Source organism: Macadamia integrifolia, chromosome 2 (genome assembly GCF_013358625.1).
Source record: "Macadamia integrifolia cultivar HAES 741 chromosome 2, SCU_Mint_v3, whole genome shotgun sequence".
Taxonomy (NCBI): domain Eukaryota; kingdom Viridiplantae; phylum Streptophyta; class Magnoliopsida; order Proteales; family Proteaceae; genus Macadamia; species Macadamia integrifolia.
This window is the reverse complement of record NC_056558.1, coordinates 39,564,464-39,589,496: the sequence shown is the minus strand read 5'-3', so window position 1 is coordinate 39,589,496 and position 25,033 is coordinate 39,564,464. Positions and strand designations below refer to the sequence as shown.

Genomic DNA, 25,033 nt, shown 5'->3' with positions numbered 1-25,033 from the left:
GAGATAGTGATTCTTATCCTCAGATTTTTGAGCTTAAGGAGTTTTATAGTTTAATTATTAAATACAAAGGGTGTGGGTTTCTTACACCAATAATGTGAGAGTGGATATTTATACTTAGAGTTTTATTTTTTGGGTTTATGAGAGGGGCCCACTTCAGTGAGTTCTGTGAATGCCAGACCAACCTACAACAACAATAACTCTATGTCTTTTTCCAATTAAATGGGTCTACTCTAGACCAGAATATGATTCATCCACAAATTCTTGCACTTCCTGTGGGTCTGTTCTATGTTAGTTTGAAACTTTGTAAATAAATTGCTCATGTCATCATTAATTTTTTTTTTATAAAATATATTATCAACTAATCATGATTTAGTTTTTAAATCAATATAACTTTCACGCGTTTAAAGATAGCACCGTTGAAAAATGAAGAGAAAATACATATAAAAATGGGCATATGGTTGAGATGTCACCCCTTAATTGACATGTGGTTTATTCAAAGAGTTTTCATCTATCAAGTAATAAAAATAAATTCAAATAATTGACACAACCAATAGAAAGATGTCAACATGAAAACAATTTTAAACAAAGATGGTTTCTTAAAAGGCAGCGTGGCCCTGTGTAAATTCGCAAAAGCATTAACAAAAATAAAATTTCTGCATTTCATGAGAGGTGGACTCATTATTTTGCCCCATTTTGTGTCTGGACATAGGGGCCACACTACTTGGTTTTATTTTTATAAAAAAATATTACCAAAATATAAATACCGTGAAAAAAGGTTTTATACATGGTCATGTACATACATGATCATGCCTTAAACCGTTGGATGGGGAAGAGAGGGATGTGTTATACCACTTCTACCCCCACCTCCACCCAACGGTTGAAAGGCACGACTGTGCATAAAAACTGGGTCTAAATTCTTTCTAAGCAAAAAGTTTTTCTATTTTGGCAATATTGGGGAGTATCTCTATACTACTGACACCAATATTTTTTTTTATTTTTTTTTACGTGAAAGAGTGATATACTTAAGCTACTTTTGGAAGCCAAGAAAAGAAAAGAAATATTAAAAAATAAATTAAATTTGAAAAGAAAAAAAGATATATAAAAAAAATCATTGTATAATCATGACTTATCTTATTATGTCTTTGTACTTTTCTTGATTACCTAATATAGATAAATGTATGATTAGAGGATTTTTGGATCCCTCCTTATTCACTAAATTTCAGCGCTATCGAATCACGTGGCATATTTGTGCCAGTCTAATAAACTCTCTAGACCTACTACACTAGAAAAATAAAAACTCTCATACTACAAACAGAGCTACTTAAGGAGGATTTTCTTTCCTTTCTGTTAAGACTGATTGATTGGGTTCTCATTAAAGCAAAAAGATTTTTATATAGCATCCACATTGGGGTTTAGAAAATATCTGTTTGTTATCAAGGAGAGAAGTGTCATGAAATGGAAAATTGGGTGCCACAATATACTTTCCACTCATAGGACATTAAATAAATGCACATTTAGCATGCATGTCAAAATTGAATCAGCATGCCTAATTGAACAAGAGCCTCACCAATTAATCAATTTCTGTGTTCAAAACCTCTGAGGCAATTGCATGCTTACAATATTATCTCTGGGGAGGCTATATAATGAACCATCACTTGGATTGTTAATTGTCTGCCCAATTTCTGGCTCGTCTAATGGCAACGAGGGTGTAACTTCTTTATTCTTCCGGAAAACCAAGTATGCAATCCCAGCCAAATACACCAACACACCTGAAAAACCAAATATCCCAGCAAACACGACTATGACGACTTCTAACCCTGAATGAAGTAGTAACTTCATAAAGCTGGTTAAAATAAAGTATATGTTAATGGCCATGATCAGGGAGCCTACGATCCAGGTGACAGCAGTTATCTGCAATAGAAAGTAGTGAACAATATAAATATCAGACTAACAATGTTACAGATAATGAATGGCAGTCCAACAATTAAAGGGTTGAAGTCCAGAAGATATCAAACACACAAAGGAAAAGAAAAAAAAAAGACCCAATTGGATAAAATGCTTATGAGTTTATGATCATGATCATCTGCCAGATCAAGCGTGTTAAAAAATGTACTAGGATCATTTTCAAACTGTTTGCTAGAGGTTCTAATGCTGTCTGCCAAGTGCCAACATAACAGAATCTCAGTCACTATCCCAGCTTGGCACGAGCAGGGGAGAAGCATTGGCAGTGTTCTGCTCTGGCAATTATTCACTTAAATCAGCTAAACAATTTTTTTTTTTAATCAATGAATATAATCCAAAGAGACCAGTCAGACATTTTGTTTCAGTATCCAACATAATTTTTTTTAATCCAAGTTTAAATTGTAAAATCTTGTACCTGTAAAGTGCACATATCATTCATGCATCTTTTTTATGGGTTAATAGATTACATACCACCAAAGTACAACAGCTGATACAGACTTCCAGAAAGTCCTAAAATACTAAAGATTCTTCTGATTTCAAGTTTATTCAGTCTTGACAACATAGTGACACTCTGTACAAGTGTCCAACAATTATACAACTTGTCCACACCTAATTGCATGAACTAATGACAATTAATATGGAACATTATTCACAAGCCATATGTATGTCTAAAATGCATATACAGTCACCTCATTCCTGTACGCTTGTAGTTTATGCCACATTTGAATTATTCAAATCAGTGGACATGTAGACTTTTCACATAATGTAACATCCTATTCTCTATTAATATAAAAGAAAACCATAATGTGATGGACATTTCCCCCTTTACCCCAGTGGAGGTGTGGATGGCTGGGTGAGCAGTTAATTATATCTTATATGAAGAGTGGTTCCTTCAAAAAATGTAGGGCTGGACAAATTTGTTCAGCATCCAAATCAAATTGCCAATGAATGTCTTAGCAATAATACACAAGCCTTAGATTTTTGAGATTATCAACTTCTTAACATATTCAAATAAAATTAATTAAGTTCAAAAAATAAATCCATCTCCTTATACAGCCATCCAACATTAGTGTATAGACAATTAGACATGACTCAAAACTCTTTTGCGATTGATTAATAGTATAATCCACCATAGAAGAAATCTTACCACAGTTGAGTTTGCATGTAAACCCATCTTGGTTGTGCTGCTAGTGAACTTGAGAAGTGGAATGAGAGCAAAAGGGAGTTCAAATGACAGGATCATCTGTCAAGAAAACATAACTGTAAAGATTCATAATGCCATTGTGACCAAAGCAAGAAGAAAAGTGATGTTTTTTCGTTATGTAAGAGTTTTACCAATCACATTGTACAATGCATGTGTTGTGAAATAGAGAATATAGGAGGAGTTGTTCAATAATTATTTTATGCTTATCTTCTTAATAGTTATTTTGTGGTTATATTTTAGTTATGGAGGAGTCATGTGTTATGTGGGAAAGAGGAGTTCCACGAGTTGTAACTACTTGTATTCCTATTTAATGGGGATAATCTTGAATGAAAAATAGACTTTGAATGACAATTTGGCATCTAAAATTTCTCTTTGGAGGAGGCATGGCTTATTGATATGGCCAACCATCCCTCCTATTTATCCTTATCCTTACTTATCTCTACCCTTATCTCTAACCAAATATTTGTTTTCCTATTTTCTCTCCACCCGCAGCCTTGCACACATCACACATCCTCTCAGATGTGCAGAATATATTATCCTTTTCCTTTTTATAAAGAAAAGAATGAAAAAGATGGATACATTATGAATCCATTTGGTTCTTCGGATATCCCTTAGATGATACAAATAGGACTAATCAGAAGGTGGCACCATCTGTTTCATGAAATGATGTGATGTAGGGGGGGGTTCCTAGATGACTAGGTCTCCTACAAGATTAACTAACTAGGTAGGTTAACTCAAGGGGCTTAGGTAAATAAGACCAAAGAATCTCAGCAAACACGATTAAGCATGCAAGATAAAGCGAGACTAATAAACAAAGTAGCCAAAAGCAATATTAATCTAGACAGAAAAACACATAAATTCTTACTCAAGTTTCAAGTGGGGACATGGGGAAGGGAACAAACGACATATGAATATTAGGTTCAGCACAAATCCATCTAGACACCCAACTTAGATATGCAACAATCGATAAAATAGGCATAAACAAAGGGCAAAGGCAGACTTCAACGTTAATGGGTTGCAATATATATAATAGGGATTAAGGGAGGTGGGGAGGATTTAGTTTAGTACTTTACCATACTGCTATTCAGATCTGAGGAGAGAAGAAGAAATCCAGGTTCTCCAAAATAAAGAGGTTGTAGTCCACTTTTTGTTGAAGAAGATACACCCAGCCAATTGTAGAGAGAGTAGCAGCAGTGATGTAAAGGCAGCAGTGTGCAGCGGCAGCAGTATTGTAACGGCAGTAGTACGTAGCAGCAGCAGTGAGGTAGAGGCAGCAGTTGCAGCAGAGCAGTTTTGTACCGGCAGAATTATGTTGCAGCAGCAGTGGGGTAAGGCAGCAGGTGCAGCAGTAATAACGCAGCAGCAGGTGCAGCAGTAATAACGCAGCAGTATAAACGCAGCAGCAGGTGCAGCAGTATAACGCAGTAGCAGAAATAAAAAAAACAATAAGACTGAAAAGAAAGAGAGGGAGGCGAGACAAGAAGATTGAGAGAAGAGAGAGAGCCGAGAGAGTAAGGGAAGAAAGAGGCGAGAGAGAAGGGGAGAAAAGTCGAGATTGAGAGAGAGAGAGAACCGTGAGAGGGGTGGGGATTTGCTCTTGGCTTTCTTTTCAATTAACATTCATTCAAAATAAACAATGGCCAATGGCCTTACACTTAAAGAGAATAAACTTCCAAAAATAAAAAGATACTTAGAAACTCAATTGCATGAAATAAAAACTACCTAATAGATCAATATAAAGAAATCCTAGTTTCCTAATTGTATAAGACAATCAAATATCACTAGATTTAAAGCAAAGTACTAGAATCAAATAAGATTTGGTGGGGTCTACAAAATCTTCTAAGATCTTCTAAAAATCTGGATCGATCTTGGGACCCACAAGATCTTCTAAAATCTTCTAAGATCTTCTAAAATCTGGATCGAGCTTGGGGCCCACAAGATCTTCTTCTTTCTATTCTTCCAGCCATAAAGATGGCTGCTTCTTCTTCTTCTTGCGCCTGTACACTTTGATGTCCCCATCAACTCTCCCCAGCTTGGAAGAATTCACCTCTGGTGAATTAATGCTCATGTAATACTCAAGTAGGTCTGGGTTGAGTTGTTGGACTTCTTGCATTGTGATCCAGGTGTTGTCAATTTCCGGACGTCCATGACACTTGACCAAGAACTCTCTAGAACCTCCAGTGTGTGTGGACACAATTCTCTCATCAAGGATTTCCTCAATTTCTTCAGTTCTCCTCGTGACCTTAGGCACAGGTGGTAACGAGGCGGGGGGAAGTGGTTGGCTTGGCTCAGAAGTCTCATCAATGTTGAAAGGGAAGTCTTCAAGGTCATCAGGATAAAAAGAGGTGAAGGTAGAGGTACCATGGTATGGGACTAGGTCTTCAACATTGAAAATATTGCTGATCTCTATGCTGGCTGGAAGGTCAAGAACATACGCATTGGCACCTATCCTCTTGAGTACCTTGAACGGACCTGTGCTACGAGCATGTAGCTTGCTCGCTTTTCCCCTAACAAAACGTTGTGGCTTGATTCTTACCATCACCATATCACCCTCTTGAAACTCTTGTAGCCTTCTGTGCACATCTGCCTTCGATTTGTATTGCTCATTGCTCAGTGCTATCTGTCTCCTTATACCTGCATGCAAATCATGTATATGCTGAGCAAAAGATTCGACTGACTGGGAGGTCTTAGAACTAGACACGACTGGGATAAGGTCTATGGGTGCCCGAGGCTGGTATCCTGAACAGATCTCAAAGGGGGACAGACCATTGGTACGGTTCTTAGAACTGTTATATGCAAACTCGGCCTGGCTAAGGACTCGATCCCAACTGGTAAGGTGTTCTCCTATGAGGCAACGCAATAAATTCCCTAAGCTCCTATTGACAACCTCGGTTTGGCCATCGGTCTGAGGGTGGAAAGTTGAGGAGAAACGGAGTTTCCTTCCCATCATCCGCCATAGGGTCCTCCAAAAATGACTCGTGAACTTAACATCCCTATCGGACACTATGGTGAGGGGTAACCCATGGTACTTGACAACCTCACTAAAGAAAAGTTTGGCTACTATGGATGCATCGGAGGTCTTAGAGCATGGGATAAAATGGGCCATCTTTGAGAAGCGGTCAACAACCACATAAACAGAATCGTGGCCTCTCAAAGTTCTTGGTAGACTAAGCACAAAGTCCATGCTAAGGTCCTGCCAAGGGGAGTGGGGAATGGGTAGGGGAGTGTACAAACCCGTGTTTTGCTTTTGTTGTTTGGCGGTCTGGCATGTCCTGCACTGACCCACAACTCTAGCAACATCCCTCTTCAGTCCTGGCCAAAAGAATCGGTCCTCAACGAGGGTGATGGTCTTATCACGACCGAAGTGGCCAACGACTCCCCCAGCATGCAATTCCCAGATCAGGAAATCTCGGAGTGAAGTCCTGGGAATGCACAACTTGCTTCCTTTAAAAAGAAAGCCCTCCCTAAGTAGGTAGTCCGAGCGGTTGACTGGTTTGCCTTCACTCAAGGAAGTGAACGGCTCATTAAAATCAGGACAGGTGGGGTATTGGTCCTTGACTCGCTCGAACCCTACAACCTCTACACTCATTGCTTGGAGTAGCACACTAGCCCGACTCCTAGCATTGGTGCGACTGAGGAACATGTTCACCCGGCTCAGTGCATCTGCAGCAGTATTCTCGACCCCAGGCCTATGCTTGAGTACAAAAGTGTACTCTTAGAGGAACTCAACCCACTTGACATGCCTCTGATTGAGTTTCTTTTGGGCACTAAGGTACCTCAGAGCTTGGAGGTCAGAGAATAGTATGAATTCTTGCGGTAAAAGGTAATGTCGCCAATAGCGCAATGATTGGACAACCGCATAGAATTCCTTGTCGTATGTAGAATATCGTTGCCTAGCTTCATTAACCTTCTCACTAAAATAGGCAACAGGGTGGCCCTCTTGTCCTAGGACACCACCTATCCCAATACCAGATGCATCACAGTTAACTTCGAAGACCTTAGAGAAATCTGGGAGGCGCAAGACTGAAGCTTCAGTCATAAGCTTTTTAATCTCATTAAAGGCCTTCGTAGCACTCTTAGTCCATTGAAACTCCTTCTTTTTCATGCAATCGGTGATAGGAGACATAATGGAACTAAATCGGTAGATGAACCTTCTGTAGAAAGTGGCTAAACCATGGAAGCTTCGTACCTTATGAATGTTAGTTGGCTCAGGCCACTCTACAATCGCCCTCACCTTCTCAGGGTCAGCAGATACTCCCTGAGCTGACACAACAAATCCTAGGAAGATGACTTGATCACTCATGAAGGTGCACTTCTTGAGGTTGACAAAGAGTTTCTCTTGTGAGAGCACATGAAAAACCTTCTGTAAGTGATCCAAGTGGGAAGACGGGGTCTTACTATAGATGAGGATGTCATCAAAGTAAACCACAAGGAACTTGCCAATGAATGGTTGAAGCACTTGATTCATTACCCTCATGAAAGTGCTAGGTGCATTTGACAAGTCAAAAGGCATGACTAACCAATCAAAGAGGCCATCCTTCGTCTTGAAGGCTGTCTTCCACTCATCTCCCGGCCTGACCCTAATCTGGTGGTACCCGCTCTTGAGATCAATCTTCGAAAAGATCGAAGAGTTGGCCATCATATCCAACATGTCATCAAGCCTAGGGATAGGGAACCTATACTTGATGGTGATCTTATTGATGGCCCTACTATCAACACCCATACGCCAGGTGCCATCTTTCTTTGGCGTGAGCAAGGCAGGTACAGCACACGGGCTAAGGCTTTCCTTAATGAATCCATTTTGCAACAGTTCATCCACTTGCCATTTGAGTTCGGCGTGTTCTTTGGGATTCATTCTGTAATGGGGTAGGTTCGGGAGAGAGGATCCTGGAACTAAGTCAATAGCGTGTTGGATGTCACGCATATGCGGTAACTCATCAGGTAGTTCCTCAAGGAATAGCCTCTCGAATTTCCTCAATAAGGGTTGCACTTCTCTAGGAGCCTCAGTGAATAAGCGTGACCTATCGGTATTACTCTGTACGGCAACTAGAGCATAAATCACCCCTAACTCGTGACACTCTCCTTCAAATTGTTGTTGATTTAAAATGTTGAGTGTTTTGGTGGGGGCGTGTTTGGATGTACTTCCCTTGTGTTCTGGAACCCTAACTTCCCTAGGGGGACTGGGTGTTAGTCTGATCTTCTTCCCTTTGAACTCAAAGACATAGGTGTTAGACTTCCCGTAATTGGTGACATCCCGGTCATATAACCAAGGCCTACCTAGAATGATGTGGGCAACATCCATCTCTAGGACATCACACCACACTCGATCCTCATATCCTGCAAAGTGTAGGGGGACTAGACACCTCAGATTTACGGGAATGGTGGACTAATCAACCCAGGCAACCTTGTAAGGCTTGGGGTGGGGTTCAGGTTTGAGGCCCATTCGAGCAACAACGCTCTTGGCGACCACATTCATGCAACTCCCGCTGTCTATGGCGACACGACAGTTCTTGCCCTAATGACATGTGTAGGTGATGAAAATATTAGTTCGTCGCCAATCGTCGCTATTCTTAGGTTGTGAGACCATGCAACGCACAATGCTGAGCTTGAGGTCACCGGCCTCCTCGGTGTCCTCATCAGATATGGTCTCATCTGGCCTATGGTCCTCATACTCATGGTCCTGAAAACCCTCTTGGTCACTTTCCTCAGGGGTCTGCTCTCCTACGTAAAGATTCCTATTGGGACACTCCCTGGAGAAGTGACCAAACCCACGACACTTGAAGCACTGTTGTTGCCCACTACTCTTGGGCGTTTCTCCCAAAATTCCTTTACCCTTGTTGTCAAATTGACGCTGTGGTGCAGCAGGGGTTTTTGGGAATCCAGTTGAGCCTTGGGGTGGTTTTCTAAATTGGGACTCCCCAGCTTGGAAGTTCTTCCTCTGAGAATAAGTTCTCATGGAGGATTCTACCTCAAGGGCTATCCTGAAGGCCTGTGGAACGTCTCGCACCAGGTGGGGTGCCATACGAGACTGAATTTCGGAGTTGAGCCCGGTAAGGAATCTGGATAGTGTCTGCTCAACATCCTCCCGAATACGGCTTCTAATTTTTAATTCATTGAACTTGCTCATGTACTCGGTCACAGTCAACTTCCCTTGCTTCAGGGTATTCATTTCATTCAACAACTGGAGCCTATAAGTGATAGGCAAAAATTCCCTCTTGAGCCGCTCTTGCATCTCTACCCAGGTGGTGATTGGCTCAAGTCCTAGGTGGTCCTCCTGGTACTCTAGGTCTGTCCAGAAGTCCTGGGCAGCTCCAATAAGCTTGAACTTAGCAAACCGGTAGCAGACTTCCTCTGGCATATTATAGAAATCGAAGTACCTATCCATCTGCTTGATCCAATCCAGAAGGATCCTAGCGTCAATCTGACCATCATAGGTAGGGGCATCTACCTTAATCATCCGTCTGACATCAAAGCCCCTATCATGGTGCTCATAGCCCTCATCATCTCCATATTGGGTTTGGCGTCTTGGCGGTGGGCCTCGACCCCTACCCTGATCCCTACCACGCCTTAGTCCTTGGAAGTTATCCCCTATCTGGTCATAACCGTCAGTCTGGTTATTTTCGTTTACTTCCTCAGGGTTAGGGCCTCTGCCCCTAGGTTCACTGCCAGTTATGTTACTGCCTTGCCATCCATCAGGGTTTTGGGCACTTGTCTCGAGGGCAGCCAACTTATCGGTAAGGGCTTAGAGATGGATAGCTTGTGTTTCATGTATGGTTTGAACGGCTTTCATGAATTCATCCAATTGCTCTGATTGAGTGGCGGTGCTAGGAGGGTCAGACATATCCTGGTATGCTCTACCACTACGAGTGGACATAAGGAGATGGGCAGCCAAAGGTACGGTTGCCACCAAAGACTCAAGGTCTACTCAGGATCTCCAATTGAGATAAGTAGTTATCCCTTTCGATCTTGAGGTCAGAAATCTCCCTCTCGAGTATATGCTTTTGGAGGGAATAACGTCCAATGCTATTTGGCCCCGCCAATTTAAGAAAGAAAAGGGTGTCCTCTAATCTATAGTATCGCTCTCTTAGCTCATACTCGACCACGGGCAAACGGTGACGGAGACTAGACCTCAAAAGATAAGACATGTAAACAAGGGACAACAGTACTTAATTACCCTCAACCTAGACAAAACCATGCTCTGATACCAAGATGATGTAGGGGGGGTTCCTAGATGACTAGGTCTCCTACAAGATTAACTAACTAGGTAGGTTAACTCAAGGGGCTTAGGTAAATAAGACCAAAGAATCTCAGCAAACACGATTAAGCATGCAAGATAAAGCGAGACTAATAAACAAAGTAGCCAAAAACAATATTAATCTAGACAGAAAAACACATAAATTCTTACTCAAGTTTCAAGTGGGGACATGGGGAAGGGAACAAACGACATATGAATATTAGGTTCAGCACAAATCCATCTAGACACCCAACTTAGATATGCAACAATCGATAAAATAGGCATAAACAAAGGGCAAAGGCAGACTTCAACGTTAATGGGTTGCAATATATATAATAGGGATTAAGGGAGGTGGGGAGGATTTAGTTTAGTACTTTACCATACTGCTATTCAGATCTGAGGAGAGAAGAAGAAATCCAGATTCTCCAAAATAAAGAGGTTGTAGTCCACTTTTTGTTGAAGAAGATACACCCAACCAATTGTAGAGAGAGTAGCAGCAGTGATGTAAAGGCAGCAGTGTGCAGCGGCAGCAGTATTGTAACGGCAGTAGTACGTAGCAGCAGCAGTGAGGTAGAGGCAGCAATTGCAGCAGAGCAGTTTTGTACCGGCAGAATTATGTTGCAGCAGCAGTGGGGTAAGGCAGCAGGTGCAGCAGTAATAACGCAGCAGTAGGTGCAGCAGTAATAACGCAGCAGTATAACGCAGCAGCAGGTGCAGCAGTATAACGCAGCAGCAGAAAAAAAAAACAATAAGACTGGAAAGAAAGAGAGGGAGGCGAGACAAGAAGATTGAGAGAAGAGAGAGAACCGAGAAAGTAAGGGAAGAAAGAGGCGAGAGAGAAGGGGAGAAAAGTCGAGATTGAGAGAGAGAGAGAACCGTAAGAGGGGTGGGGATTTGCTCTTGGCTTTCTTTTCAATTAACATTCATTCAAAATAAACAATGGCCAATGGCCTCACACTTAAAGAGAATAAACTTCCAAAAATAAAATGATACTTAGAAACTCAATTGCATGAAATAAAAACTACCTAATAGATCAATATAAAGAAATCCTAGTTTCCTAATTGTATAAGACAATCAAATATCACTAGATTTAAAGCAAAGTACTATAATCAAATAAGCTTTGGTGGGGTCCACAAAATCTTCTAAGATCTTCTAAAAATCTGGATCGATCTTGGGACCCACAAGATCTTCTAAAATCTTCTAAGATCTTCTAAAATCTGGATCGAGCTTGGGGCCCACAAGATCTTCTTCTTTCTATTCTTCCAGCCACAAAGATGGCTGCTTCTTCTTCTTCTTGCGCCTGTACACTTTGATGTCCCCATCATGATGACTAATGTTTAGTTTGTCGTCTACCCTCAAGAGACACTATCATTTTATAATTCACATGTATTCGACCATCAGTAACACCATACTTTAAGCAAAGATGAATCCTTTAGCCATTGTTCAGCTTCCCTCGACTTATGGACCATTAACATTCATCTTGCATAAAATGAACAGGCATTTCTCACATATCACTGCCCTTGACTGTTTATAATATGCATTAATGGGTGAAAGAACCCAATTCATGTAAAATAGGTATTAATTGACAGAAAATTTAACCTTGTCCATTCAGGTATGGTAGGTCTGATCCAGATAAAGTCTGGAAGACATCTATCTGTAGGTATTCATTATAGTAATAACTCAAAAGACCGTTCCATTGTTTTCTTTTTTCACCCTCCCCACGCACATTAAATTTAGTAGCAATACTCTAATACCAAATCCACCGACACAGTTGACAAATAACAACAACTTGGCACAATATACAGAAAAAATAAATCAGAATTGGCACTCCCAGACTATACAAACATGGAATGCATCAAAAGAATTTTCTCTGGGCCCACATCTCATGTGGTCAGACTACTGCACCTCAATCATAGTGTCCATGTTTGTCCAACAAACCAATCAAATCATGTGGAGAAATTGACCATAAAATAGTCTGTAAACAGTATAGAGAAAGGATAGTTGACTAATCAATACGGGAATTAAGAGAGGAAAAAAAAAAAAACCATAACATTTCAGCATAAACTATTGATTCACAAATTTGGCCTTATAACATTTAAGTTTGAAACCTACTAGAAAGTGAAAGAAGAGGTTGCATGCAGCTTACGAGGGAAAATCATCTTAAACTTATTCCAAAGTGAAGTCATAGACTCATAGTTGTAATAATCAACAAACAAATCAAATACATTCCAAGCACCAATAATCCCAGATAAATGTAAATCTTGAGTTAAAGATGAGAGAAGAATTCATTGCTGAGGTAATGAGTCAATTACCGATGCAATAATAATTAATTTGCCAGCCCCAGCAGAGCCACCAATGATTGAAACAATCAGACTTGGCACTATTGCCAAACATCTTGTTAAGAAGTTCCGTATCCATGGCTTGAGACGCAAATGAAGAAACCCCTGCCAAAAAACAAAAAAGTTTGTATGTTAAATTGCCAGATTGGAGTTAATTGGGATTAGAGCTTGAATCCCATAATCTCTTCTCCAAGACGAAGAAAATTGTAGGAATAATATTCAAAACCCAATAATTCAGTTAGAGAGATACCTGCATGACATATTGCCCAGCATAGGTCCCAGTAATTGTGGAACTTTGACCCGATGCCAATAATGCAACTGCAAATAGTTTTGAACTGAAACTGCCCAAGACATTCTGTAATAAATAAAACAAGACAATGAGAAAATGAAAACTGGAGAAACCTAAACCGCTGCAAGCAAATATTTAAGTCCAGCCTAAAATGACGAACTGAAATACAAAAACTGGTAAAAGAACCCTAATAGAAATTATTTCAATGGAGAAAGTTGACACCAAGAAGGTAACTATATCACCCAAAATGGAAAGGACAACCAGTAAACCAAAATTTACTCTTAGTAGAAAAGAGGCTTTGTTCAAGTCCAAGTTCTTGCAGCCTGTCTGATCTTCTTGACTCAAGTTTTCTGAATTGCAGACTGCACCACTCACAGAAATAACTGATACATTAATGAGAAAGGCTATCATTAAAGCGATTGCACTCTCTATGGTATAAAATCTGCATGCATCCTGCAAACAAGAAAATTGGGAAAATATCAGAATCATGAAGGATAGAAATAAGGGCAAGAGAACCCTGTCCACTTGTGCGGCCACTGTGCCAGTGCGCAGGCCAATGGGAGGCCGCACGGAAGCATCTGGGCTGGGGGGCAGTGCCATCTTTTTGCACCAGCCTGTGTCTAGGCATAGATACACGCAAGCAGGCAGGGTTCTTCTCTTCTAGAAATAAATACTGTGCCAACCTCCAAGTTAATATTTGAAATAAGGATAGGTAACTGAAATGTTCCAATGGAAAGTATAGCATATGAAAACAAATACACGAGAGAAAAACGATCACTAGCAAGTAGCAACCAAATATTTATCATGTTACATTCATCTCAAAACATGAAGACTAGTTCACCTGATTTTAGAACAGCTATTATAAGGAATTTCCAACACAAAGAAGAAAAAGGATGATATATATATATATATATATATAACGCATTATCTCACAAAAGTAAGAAACTTCAATAAACCTTTTGACGCAGGAGCACTTCCTTGGACCAAGCTGAACTTGTTTGAGAACCCCAACCAAGAACAGGATCCAAATTTGGTTCTTTGGTCGAGTAGGACATTTTAGGATTGTTTATAATTCCAGTCTATAGAGGTGTGTTATTTGTACCCATATTGGACCCATTCTATGTTACATCAGTGATGATGGACCTCAGTCACGATAAGGGGAGTGTCTCTATCTCGAGAAGTGATTAGGTAGTGCTAGTCTAGTTGTAGTTGCTTTAAGAAATAGTTTCCTGCTTTATTTATGTAACCTTCTTAGACTGTGATTATAATACTGTTTTTATTATAAGTGTATCCCTATACAGCGATAGAACTCATTCACTAAGTCTATTGCTGGTTCAGTATTCTCTTCTTCTCTCTCTCTGTGTTCTTTCTTTCTGTCAATTCTGGTTTCTTTTATATTGGTTTATCTCAAGTTACATGGTATCAGAGCACTAATATCCAGTGACTATCGATTCTGGTTTTGAGAGTCTAAGGAATTCTTTCTGGTGAAGGTTTTGTAGCAAGCTATGCTTCTGTGTATGGATCTCAGGCCCTAGTTAATGGTGATATGATAAACAAAACTATGGTTCCTGCTGTCTATAATTGATTACCATGGAGTGCCTTGATCTCTACAAAAAAAAAAAAAAAGAGTGCCTTGATCTATGAAGATTTATTGTTGATTATTCTGTCCTACCAACTTAAGGCAACATCAGATTTTTTTTTTCTTTTGGGGGGGGGGGGGGGGGAGGGGTTCAAAATACTTCTGTTCCAGCCCTTAGTCTGCTCCAAGATTTTGCAGGTAGATTCATAATGCTGGAGTGTCTACTCGCTTACAGCTTCCAGATTCATTGGACTTACACATAATCCAGCACCATGGTGATAGTCTGTTTTTAAATCCTTCTTCCGAATCTGAAGATTCTGCAATTTCCTATGATCTGACCAGAAGATCATAGTGATATTATGGGGACTTATTTCTCATATATACAACCCCACTCGATCCAAATTTGAATGTCATCAGTGGGTCTGATGTGGTTTAATTGATCTTCTCCAATTGAAATCCAGTATTACTGCTGTTATTTTTTTATTACATATTTTGCCCTTTGATATTGCTGGTGTGTGTTCTACTTTCGTGTGCACGATGGCTGATCCCACGACTCCTCTAGACAATGTGACTATTCAAATCACCACCATTAAACTCAATGGCGTTGGTAACTATCTTCTATGGGCTCAGGGTGTTAAGGTCTATATTAATGCCAAGTTGAAATATCTTCTATCTGATCCTCCTGCTGATTCTAAAGAGTCTTCTGAGATTTAAGGCATATGAGGATTGGATGCGGGAGAAAAATACAGTTCTTATCTGGTTAAGGAACAGCATGGATCAATCCATTGCCACCAACGTTATGTTTCATTCCACTGCCAAAGGAGTGGGGAACAATTTAAAGCTCACCTTCTCTCAAGAGAAGAATATTTCTTGGGTTTATGACTTATATGATAAACTGTTTACTTTCAAGCAAGGAGACTGGTCATTACGTGTGTACGTCAATTTATTTGAGGGTATACAAGAGGATTTCAATATCCATCAACCTCTCACCACTAACTTGGAACAATTACAACTTCATGTTAGAGTTTACGTAATAAGGGTAGTTTGGGCACTAGTCCAGTATCTTGTTGTCTTATGTTGTAATTTTACTGTTTTACTTTTACCTTCCTAGGGAGTGTATGTAATTCTAACTTGATGTTAGTAAATAAATGGGGAAACTCATACCTCTCTCTCTTGGTGTAAGGGGATCAATCCATAGTGAACGGAATGAGTTTCACTACTCTCTCTAATTTGTAATTTGTGATTCGAAATTGCATCGGCTAGATTCTATTGTTTATGCTTGTATGGAGTTGTATAAATCCCATATGGTATCAATAAGTCATTGAGTGGTCGACCTTCCCTTAAAGTTCTGCATCAATCTGGGGTTTTCTTGTTGAGAATGAGGTCTTGAAGACCTTGCTGGTTTACTGCTGCTGTTATCCGGTTTGTGGTTGAAGATGAGTTTGGATCCTCTACACGAGTGATCATTACCCTTTAGCTTTCCCCTGTCACGATGGGACAGGTGTTGGCAGCAAACCCATAAGTGCAGGTGAACGTGCAGAGGAACTCAACTCTTCGAAGCCAACCACGCATCGTGAGTGATTAATCCTCTTTTATTATTGTTTCCAAGATTGCCCCTCTCCTTTTGTCTTTAATCTCTTTTGTCATTTATTTTGTTTTGCTTCCAAGTCTACCTTCACCCAATAAATACTAATCCCCTTTATATTCTTGTCTAACAAGTAACACCTTAAACATTCAGGTTATTAACCATCTTGCCACTCCCCCCTGTAAACTTGGCGTTATTTACAGAATATCCATTTTCTTCCTATTTTTTCCTATTATACAATTGGGTGGACCCATATCAAACCCAAATAGGATTTTCAATCCCGGGACCGCATCACCTTTCCACCAAAAAAGGATCATTTTAAATGACCAAAAACCCAATTTCATCCTGATATACTGTTGGAGAGAACTATCTATACATCAGTCAGAGACCATCCAATGCTTATGGATCCTCTTTCTAACCCTCAATGCAGTTTATGCAATAGGATTTCTCTCTTCCTTACTGGGGTTTCAGGCCATAGATAACACTAAAAAGCAGTTCCTGATTGCCCAATTATTGGCCTTTCTTGAAATGTTACCTCACTCAATACAAGCCACATGGGATATTGCTTGCGAACAGATGGTTGCGAATGTCCACTAATAAGGTTTTGGGTCCGTTGTTCACCCAAAAGATGACCCAGAAATTGAAGAGTTAGGGTGATACATTGAGTGTGCTACTTGTTCCATATGCCTCAAAAGATCCAATGTCTACCATAATGAAAGCCAAACCTCTAATAAGAGGTTTACCATGAACTTATGGGTCATTCTAACCTTCAGTGCAGTTCATGCAACAGGAATACTTACAGGAGCTTCAGGCCTGATTATCCAATTTATTATTACCCATTCTGAAATGTGAATGTTCAGTGATAGGGTTTTGGACTCGTTCACCCAAAGAATGATTGAATTGTTAGGCTTATGCGTCAAGTGTGCAACTTGGTCCATATGGCTCAAAAGATCCAGACTATCTACCACATTGAAAGTTAAATCACTATTGATAAGAGGTTTACCTTGATTCCCTGAATGGATCGTGGAACTCTCCTAGAAAGAACCAATGCTGAGTGGAGGAAGAGATTGTGCCTGTAAAAAAGTGTGTGAGAATCATGGGAAACAATATTGATTCAAGAAAGGACCATTAAGGAGTTCATGAGAATCTTACGGCATCACCATAGCACCAAGAAGTGAAATTGCAAGGCCAGTAGCTCCGCTGCCTTTGAGTGAGGGAACAAAAAGCCCCTTCAAAACTTCTGAAGAGTTCGGCTTTGCATATCCAAGTTCCACACAGAAGCATGCAGCAATAGTAAATACCAGTAATGCAATAAATAACTCAAGTTTCCTCACCTGTATAAAAACCAACACAAAAGCTTAATGAATCTAGTCTTATACAAAATTTCTTTCACAAAATGTAACTTAAATAATTTTATGATCATAATCCTGAATTTTTACTAATTTTTGCATTTATCTTCAAATTGCTATAGATTCAGGAAGCACAAGGGTATATGGCAATACCCCATATTGCTGCAGCGCTAGAAAAATTAATGTACTAAGCCCAGTAAGAAGAACACCACACCATAGAGGAATGTGGAAGAGCATGTTCAGTGCAAAGGCTGTTCCAATCACTGGACAACAAAAGAACCAGCAGTTACTATCGAAGTGCAGAATGCAGTTAGAAAAAGAATTAAAAGGTTCCCACATAATACAAATTGAAGAAAGCATTAATATAAAATACATATGTGCCTGTAGAATCCATCAATATATCGAAGTGTGTAGGTAACAGTCATTCCCAAGGTAAGCCATCACATATGCAACACTTGGGCATTGTCTAGGAAATAGCTATTTCATTTATATAGACATGCATATGTGTATGTACTATTTCTTTATCCTTAGAGAGAGAGAGAGAGAGAGAGAGAGAGAGAGATCTGAAATCAAAACCAACCACCAGATCAAATCACTGTAACCGTCTGAACTTTCCATGAAATCTTTCGGTTGGACAGGCGAGCCACAGAGTTGTCTGATGTTGACAGTTGCTTCTGCAGTGTTCTCAGTAAGGTTGTTCCCCCCTTGCGATGCTAAGAATATTAAGAAAACCGCACCCAGCCACCATCAAAACCAAAATCCAGAGCTACCCTTTTGGCAGCTGTTGTTATCTGGACAGCTCTTCACAGAGAATCTACCCATTCTGACGATGTATAGACGCTCTTCCTGCTCAATTTCTTCTTCCCTCAAGTCTAAGTATCCTTCTTCTATATAGATGAGCAAAAGTGAGCTGACATCATTAGCTGATGTCAAGCCACACCACAGACCACATGGATGGTGAAGGGGACGGAAATTCTGGTAGGGTGTGCTTTTTTCCTGGTAAGCAGTTGTGGGCTTATGTCCCCAAGGTTCAAAATTTTGGATTTCAGGATCATTTCGATCAATGGCAAACCGAATATTTCAATGAAATTTCAATAAATTTCAGAAATTTTAGTAAATTTATCTTATAAATTTCAGAAGTAATATCGTTTCAATTTCTTGTGAAATTGAAATGTTTCAGTAATTTCAGAAAATTTTGAACCATGTAACTTGCCCACCTAAAATCCCAAAGGATCAGAAAACATGCACTATTCCAATTTGGTAACTTCCAGCCTACCCAAAGATGTTTGTTGGGAGCAATCGAAGCAACTAATTAAAACAGGAAACTGTGATCCTCTTTAAGTATTAGTTCTTGCTGGAAATTTTGGGATTCAGGATTAGTACATTAACCTGCCTCTGAATCATAAAGGTGGTTCTCCCCAAGGATCGAGATCTCGGTTTCAGACCTGGTTTCAGTCAGGCCCAAAACCGAGACATGCTGTATCTCGAGGTTTCGACACTAGGTTCGGCCCTGGGCCTCGAAACTTGGGTTTTACCCAGGCCTGTAATCGAGACAACTTGGATATTTCTGTCAATTCCAACGGACAAATTGGGTTTTGACCAGGCCCTGGGCCTCGAAAGTTGGCATTGTTACCAACTACTGGCTCCTGTAGTGGTTTGACTTGCTAAACATCTTGCTACAGCACTGTGGATTTTAGAGCAGCGGTTCTATGTACCACCCCAGCATTGACTTACCATGCCTTAAAACCTATGCTTCTGATGTCCAGACACCTCAACTGAAGCTGTATTGGGCATCCAGTAATCCTTCTCCTTGGTGTTACCGTTTCTTGAATTACTACAAAGTTTCTTTCAAGAGAACAGGTAATCTGAGGCAGACCTTCATTGATCCAGGTCATTTTTCCTGTGGTTAAATCCCAGCTTTTGGATGCTCATTTAGTCAGACATGTTGGGACTCACTGAATATGAGCATCTACAGTGACATTATTGACATGATTTCAGCCACAAAATTGGAAATAAGAGGTAACAGTTGTGATTATGGAATGTGTTTCCCTAATTCATTGTTTGCTTGCCATTCATACAGAACACTACCAATGAAGATGTAACTCAAGAGTATTTTCATTCAATTTACAATCAGTGATGAAGCATAAATACCTTCAGGAATGTCACATGCAACTATAGAAATTTCAGCAAGCACCCATAGGATAAAGTTTGGAACCCTTGCATATTCAGCTCTACAATGCTCTGCTAAATGTTTTCCTACATAGGAGAAGGCAATTAAATCATCTTAATATTCACTTTGGAATGAACATTGCAATGAAATTTATTTAGATGAAGAGACTACGTACCTGTGACCACCCCAAGGTTGGCTGCAAGGGATTGAATGATTAGGGCAGCACAAGAAGCAACTAGTATGATCCAGAGCAACTGGAAAACAAAAAAAACTTCCTGATGGGATCTGAAAGTAAAACATGGAAATAAAGCTAACAGAAATCTGTGCAATTGTCAACTGATGCGTAGGGGCCTCCTTGTCATTGCATATTTCTTTTTATTTTTTTGAGCCATATTAGGTTATTATAGGCTTTGAAGCTGGCTTGATTGAGGGATGTGAAGATTTTTATTAGATTTTCAAAATCTAGTAATGCATGCCACAAGGAGTACTTCGCTTAGTAAAATATTGGTATTAGAAGTCACTATTGGCTAGTCATGTGGGTCATTTAGTTCTTCTTATTATTTGTGTGGGCTGGGGAACCAGTACATTTGGGTACTTTTGCATCTCCCAAGTTCTAGCTGCAGAGATATAATTGGGACAGTAAATAAATAAGGGCACCTTTAAATTTTCTGTTTGTTTGAAAAAAAATTCAGATTTTTGTGGCTCATATGCTATTGATTTACACATGCACAGTGTTGATCCTGAATTAGCATTTTTTCTCTTAATAAGCTTCTGCTTTGCTTCCCCTTTCTCTGCTCTTTTTCTTTTGCAGTTGTAAAACCAGCTACATATCTGAACATGTTGAAGATTCAAGATGTACTCCCAATCAACCTAATTATATCTAATTCATCACAAATATTTTAAATCATTCAGCCATACACTTATCCCTCAATCTACAAACCAAGAAAACCCTCTAGACTAATAGCCGATTTCAAGTTCCAACAAGATACCTTTTAAATATTCAGAGAAAAATCAGTCTCTATTCAACAGATCACCATAAAGCTGCACCATATATCTCCCTTTTCATCTCTACCTTAATCCCAAGCCTTTTCAATTTGCATCATGAAAACCCAAGCCCTAATGGACCCTATTGAATCTTTTAAACCCCAATGGATTAACCCTATAAATTCTTTCATCCAGCTCAAGGTGAGCCAATTGAACTGTGTGCCTGACATCTCTACCGGTGCACTCACTGTATCAGCAAATGTTTTGGAATGAAGTCATTATGAGATAACAGTTTGACGGATCTTCTACTTAATGAAAAACTAGAGTTATTCTATTGCTTCAGAATTCATGCCAACAAACAGTCAAATCAGAAGTTGGAAAACACACCTCATACTTGTACTGTGCCCCTGACTGTAGATCTGTTTCAACTGTATGTTGCCAAACATTATCAAAATGTATATAAGTATTAGACGTTCGGAATCAAGGTACCAGAAAAGTACAAACAAACATGAAAGTAATCTTACAATTCCCAGGATCAATATATGCAATAGAAACAAGAAATCCGGGACCCATATATGCAAATAAGTTTTTCCAACTTTTTCTCTGCAAAGAAATAAACAAATAATTCAATCCACCTATCAGTTTTGACTTATATTTTCAGTTCTTGATTTTCTGTCAGAATTAACTTTGTAAGCTCCTGAATCATACTATCAGTTGTAAAATAAAATTTGGAAGAAGAACAACTTTTAGGACAAGTATCAAAGACTTGTAATCTATACGACTTTCAGAAAATTATACGCTCTCCCATTATGATAAGTTAAAATGCTAATACAACATGCATAAAGTATGACACATGACACATGGATGGGATCCAGCCATACCCTAAATGTTGGGACTCCCACTGTATGGGTGGTAACAAGGAGTCAAGAATCGGTATCGGAAAAAGCTTCTTTAAAGAGACATATCTGAGAGAAGCTAGATAAGCTTCGATACATATGGTATAGGTATGCTCATGAAACATGCAAAACAAGTGTTTCAAAAATTCTGCACAATAAACAAGCAACAAATAATTATATCCAACCAATGCCAGGTTATCTCTGTCTTCACAGCATCTATGTGATTCAAATCTTCTTGGAAAGTGTAATATCAAACCTACTAATAAATATTAAGAAACAATTAAGCAAGAAGATTGAAAAAAGAAAAATCTATTTGTATATTAGTATACCAGCTTAAAATAATCCATAAAGGTTCAAACCAAAAAGCAACATATTTGGTTTTTGGTAGAACTGCTGCTGCCTCGGATTGGGCTACCAGTTTTCTAGTTGATGACATTCTTTTTTTGTGTGATAATTTTGCCGAGGTTTCCTTCCATTTTATTCCTAGATCTCTGAAATTGTGAGCCCATATTTTAGCTAAAAGGGCTTCACTTGTGCATTTATTAAAAGTCTGGTGGGTAGAGCCACCTACCTTCTTTCTTCACCCTGCTATCTTTAGATTTTTTTCAAATAATTTCTCTTAGTGGAGGCATTTCTCCACCTTCTATTTTGATTTAAAAAAAAAAACAACGTATTAAAAAAACCTGAAATAATATGTAACTATTAATAATAAGATAATAAGTACTTAACAACAAACATAAGTATACATTACCAATCACCAATCACCAATCATTTATGATAATCCAAATCTAGATCAGTTTTGAAGTTTAGATGTATTACTTGGCCAAAAAACCTTTTAAAGAAAAAAAAAAAATCAAAATTTTTTCAACATACTTTAATCCATGGCTTTGATGTTCGATCTCCACTTTGATGAGCTTTAATTCAAAAAATTTCTTGGTTAGTCACTCATACGATGGGATCCACTTAGGTTTTGACCAAAAACAGAGTAGGAATAAGTTTTCTTTCAAAAACTGAGATTTTTGGGTTTTGACGGCATCTGTATATAGTATTGGCCCTACAGTACTGAATCTGCCCCTATTTACCCATATCAGTTCCGTATCATATCAACATGGCCAATCTTGATATGTATTGCCCATATCGATACATGATATCATGGGTGAACCATCGCAACAAGCACGTTGTGCTAGCAGTCCCCTATTAATGAATTCAATTATCAACTAAAAAAGAAAAAAAGAAAAAAAGAAAAAAAAGACTTTCCGTCTTCAATATAGGTAAGTGCTTTAGTATGGGATTGTGCATTCTCCTGCCAACAGATAAAGGTAGGAGAAAGAAAAAGTGTTATTCAAACAAACCCATTTCTAAAAAGTTTTCACAATGTTAAACAAGTAAATCAAGATATCTTTGCATTCATTACTTAAATTTTAAAAATCTTAAAACACTGCAACAGATAGTAACAGGCTCTAGCAAAAAAACCTTGACAACAGATAGTAACAGGCTCTAGTAAAGAAACACTGACTACTTCCCTCTCATTAGGGTCATCTGTTAACAACTCTCTGAAACTCCTAATCCAGTTTTGTCAGCTAAGCTTGCTGTGTGGCTACTACTTGGTCTAGTTCACTTCTCTGTAAAAACAGGACCTACATGTTGAGTTTTCACGATAGGGGTGGAAAAATCACCGAGTTTTATATGGGTTGACATAAGGCTTTGTCTAGCTGCATTAAATACTCATCCACACCACCAATTTCATGGACATATATGTCTAGGTCTCCAAAACCCAAAAATAAAAGTTTTCCATCACCCGGCCATCATGAACTCAATCTATTAAAAACTTCAAAGAAAAATTTCCCTACTAAACAGAAAAATCTGCAAAAGTAATATAATACTTCAGAATATTGATTTTTCAAAGAAAATTAACTTAAGCCATAGCACTAAATCCTTCAATGAATTAGTTTCCGCAATCACGTCCAAACCATGAGCTTCCTGACAGATTAGTTTCAACAGAAATTGGCAGCCTGACAGTGTAGTTTCAAAAGAAATGTTTAGAATTAATTAAAATCTATGGCTAATATCAACCATGTAAAGACTTTCAAACTCTTCCACATTCTTAACAGGAATTTCTTTCCTATATATAAGCCAAGACCAATTTCCATCTCCCTAGACCTCTTGTAAGCTTCAGTATCCACCCAAAAACCTCAATTCTAGATAACGAAATGAACAAAACAACAGAAGATAAATACAGATACAATACGAGATAGATATAACAGAAGTTACTAATTACACTCACATCAGGAACTATTATTTGGTTAGATTCCTCATTCTCAATCAGCGGAACATTCGTAGAAGTTCGATTCTCAGTGCTAGTGATAAACTGCGGTTGAACCATCCTTCCTTACTGTTACAAACACCGCACAGATCTCCAGTACACAAACTTCAATGTCTCTGCTCAGAAACTCTGGAAAACACAACCAATAATACTAATCTAAGATCAAAACAAAGAACAAAACACTTCAAGGACTTCGAACAATTGATAAATGAAGTTCAAATCAAAATAATACAAACAAAAGAAATCTCTAGATTAGATGGTTTTGCTACAAAATACCATAGAAACAGAGGAATCTCCAATCTCCATTGATGTGATCTTTAGGGTTTTTCTTCACCAAATCAAGCTCCAAGAAAACAGAAAGGCTTGAGCAATCTTCACGAACTTACCTCATTTCTCCCCATTGAGTATTGACTGAAACAGTGAAGCATATGATGTTCTCACTTTTGAGTTGTAGCGATTTGCGGGAATGCAGCGAAGAGTCTATTAAAATGTGTGAGCTGAAGTGTCTGATTCGGTGATGTGCGGCGTACGTAAATCACACGCCATTGCTCTTTTCGGTGTAATATTAAGTATGCCACCTCAGCAAAAGATATCATGTGGGCCTTCAGGTTATTGGTGTGGGACCGTTGATTTATGTTGACATACTTGACAAGGGTGGCGGGCCTGTGGGGTCATAGAATCATTTCGTTCTTTTTGTTGGGATTTGCCGCTGGAAAGCCCAGAGCCTGACTAATGGCTTTTTGACTTGGATGAGAGGGAGCCGTGGAGGTATTCTCCCACCCCCATTTATTTGGATAAAAATCATCCCTTTTTTTCATTCTTGTTTTTCTTTGTTTTGTTAACGGTAGAAGAGGACACGTGTTTTATTTTAAACCAACGGTCAAAATTTTTGTTGATTGAAGCTCATGTAAAAACCGGTCTAATGTAATTGAACTGATCCACTCCGGACCAATGTATCAATTTGAATCAAAATAGGGAGAAAGTCCCGCTGGTTGTCTCCCTCGCACGACTCTCTCTCTCACCCCTCTCACTGTCTCTCACACCTCTCTGTTCATGAAGGAGAAAACCCAAGCGGGGGTTGCATCCAAGCTCTTGGCCAAGGTCGCTCTCACGAAGGTC

General features: G+C 39.2%; 1 protein-coding gene across 3 annotated transcripts; it reads right to left on the bottom strand.

The window, feature by feature from the left end:
* Positions 1-1,372: 1,372 nt before the first annotated feature.
* On the bottom strand, positions 1,373-24,413 carry LOC122089765 (metal transporter Nramp6-like). 3 transcript variants are annotated; one of them, XM_042659461.1, is made up of 14 exons: positions 24,301-24,413; positions 23,876-24,043; positions 21,220-21,298; positions 21,083-21,123; positions 19,887-19,965; positions 19,693-19,797; positions 17,695-17,804; positions 17,345-17,526; positions 17,196-17,265; positions 13,308-13,481; positions 12,990-13,094; positions 12,713-12,844; positions 3,110-3,205; positions 1,373-1,911 (listed from the first exon to the last, which is right to left on the bottom strand). In XM_042659461.1, exons 2-14 carry the CDS (start codon positions 23,972-23,974, stop codon positions 1,588-1,590), a joined length of 1,596 nt encoding a protein of 531 aa, XP_042515395.1. In that variant the 5' UTR covers positions 23,975-24,043; positions 24,301-24,413; the 3' UTR covers positions 1,373-1,587. The 3 variants fall into 3 exon arrangements, with proteins under 3 accessions (XP_042515395.1, XP_042515391.1, XP_042515401.1); XM_042659457.1 differs by having other exon boundaries at positions 24,191-24,381; XM_042659467.1 differs by lacking the exon at positions 3,110-3,205 and having other exon boundaries at positions 24,191-24,382.
* Between the last annotated feature and the right edge of the window lie 620 nt (positions 24,414-25,033).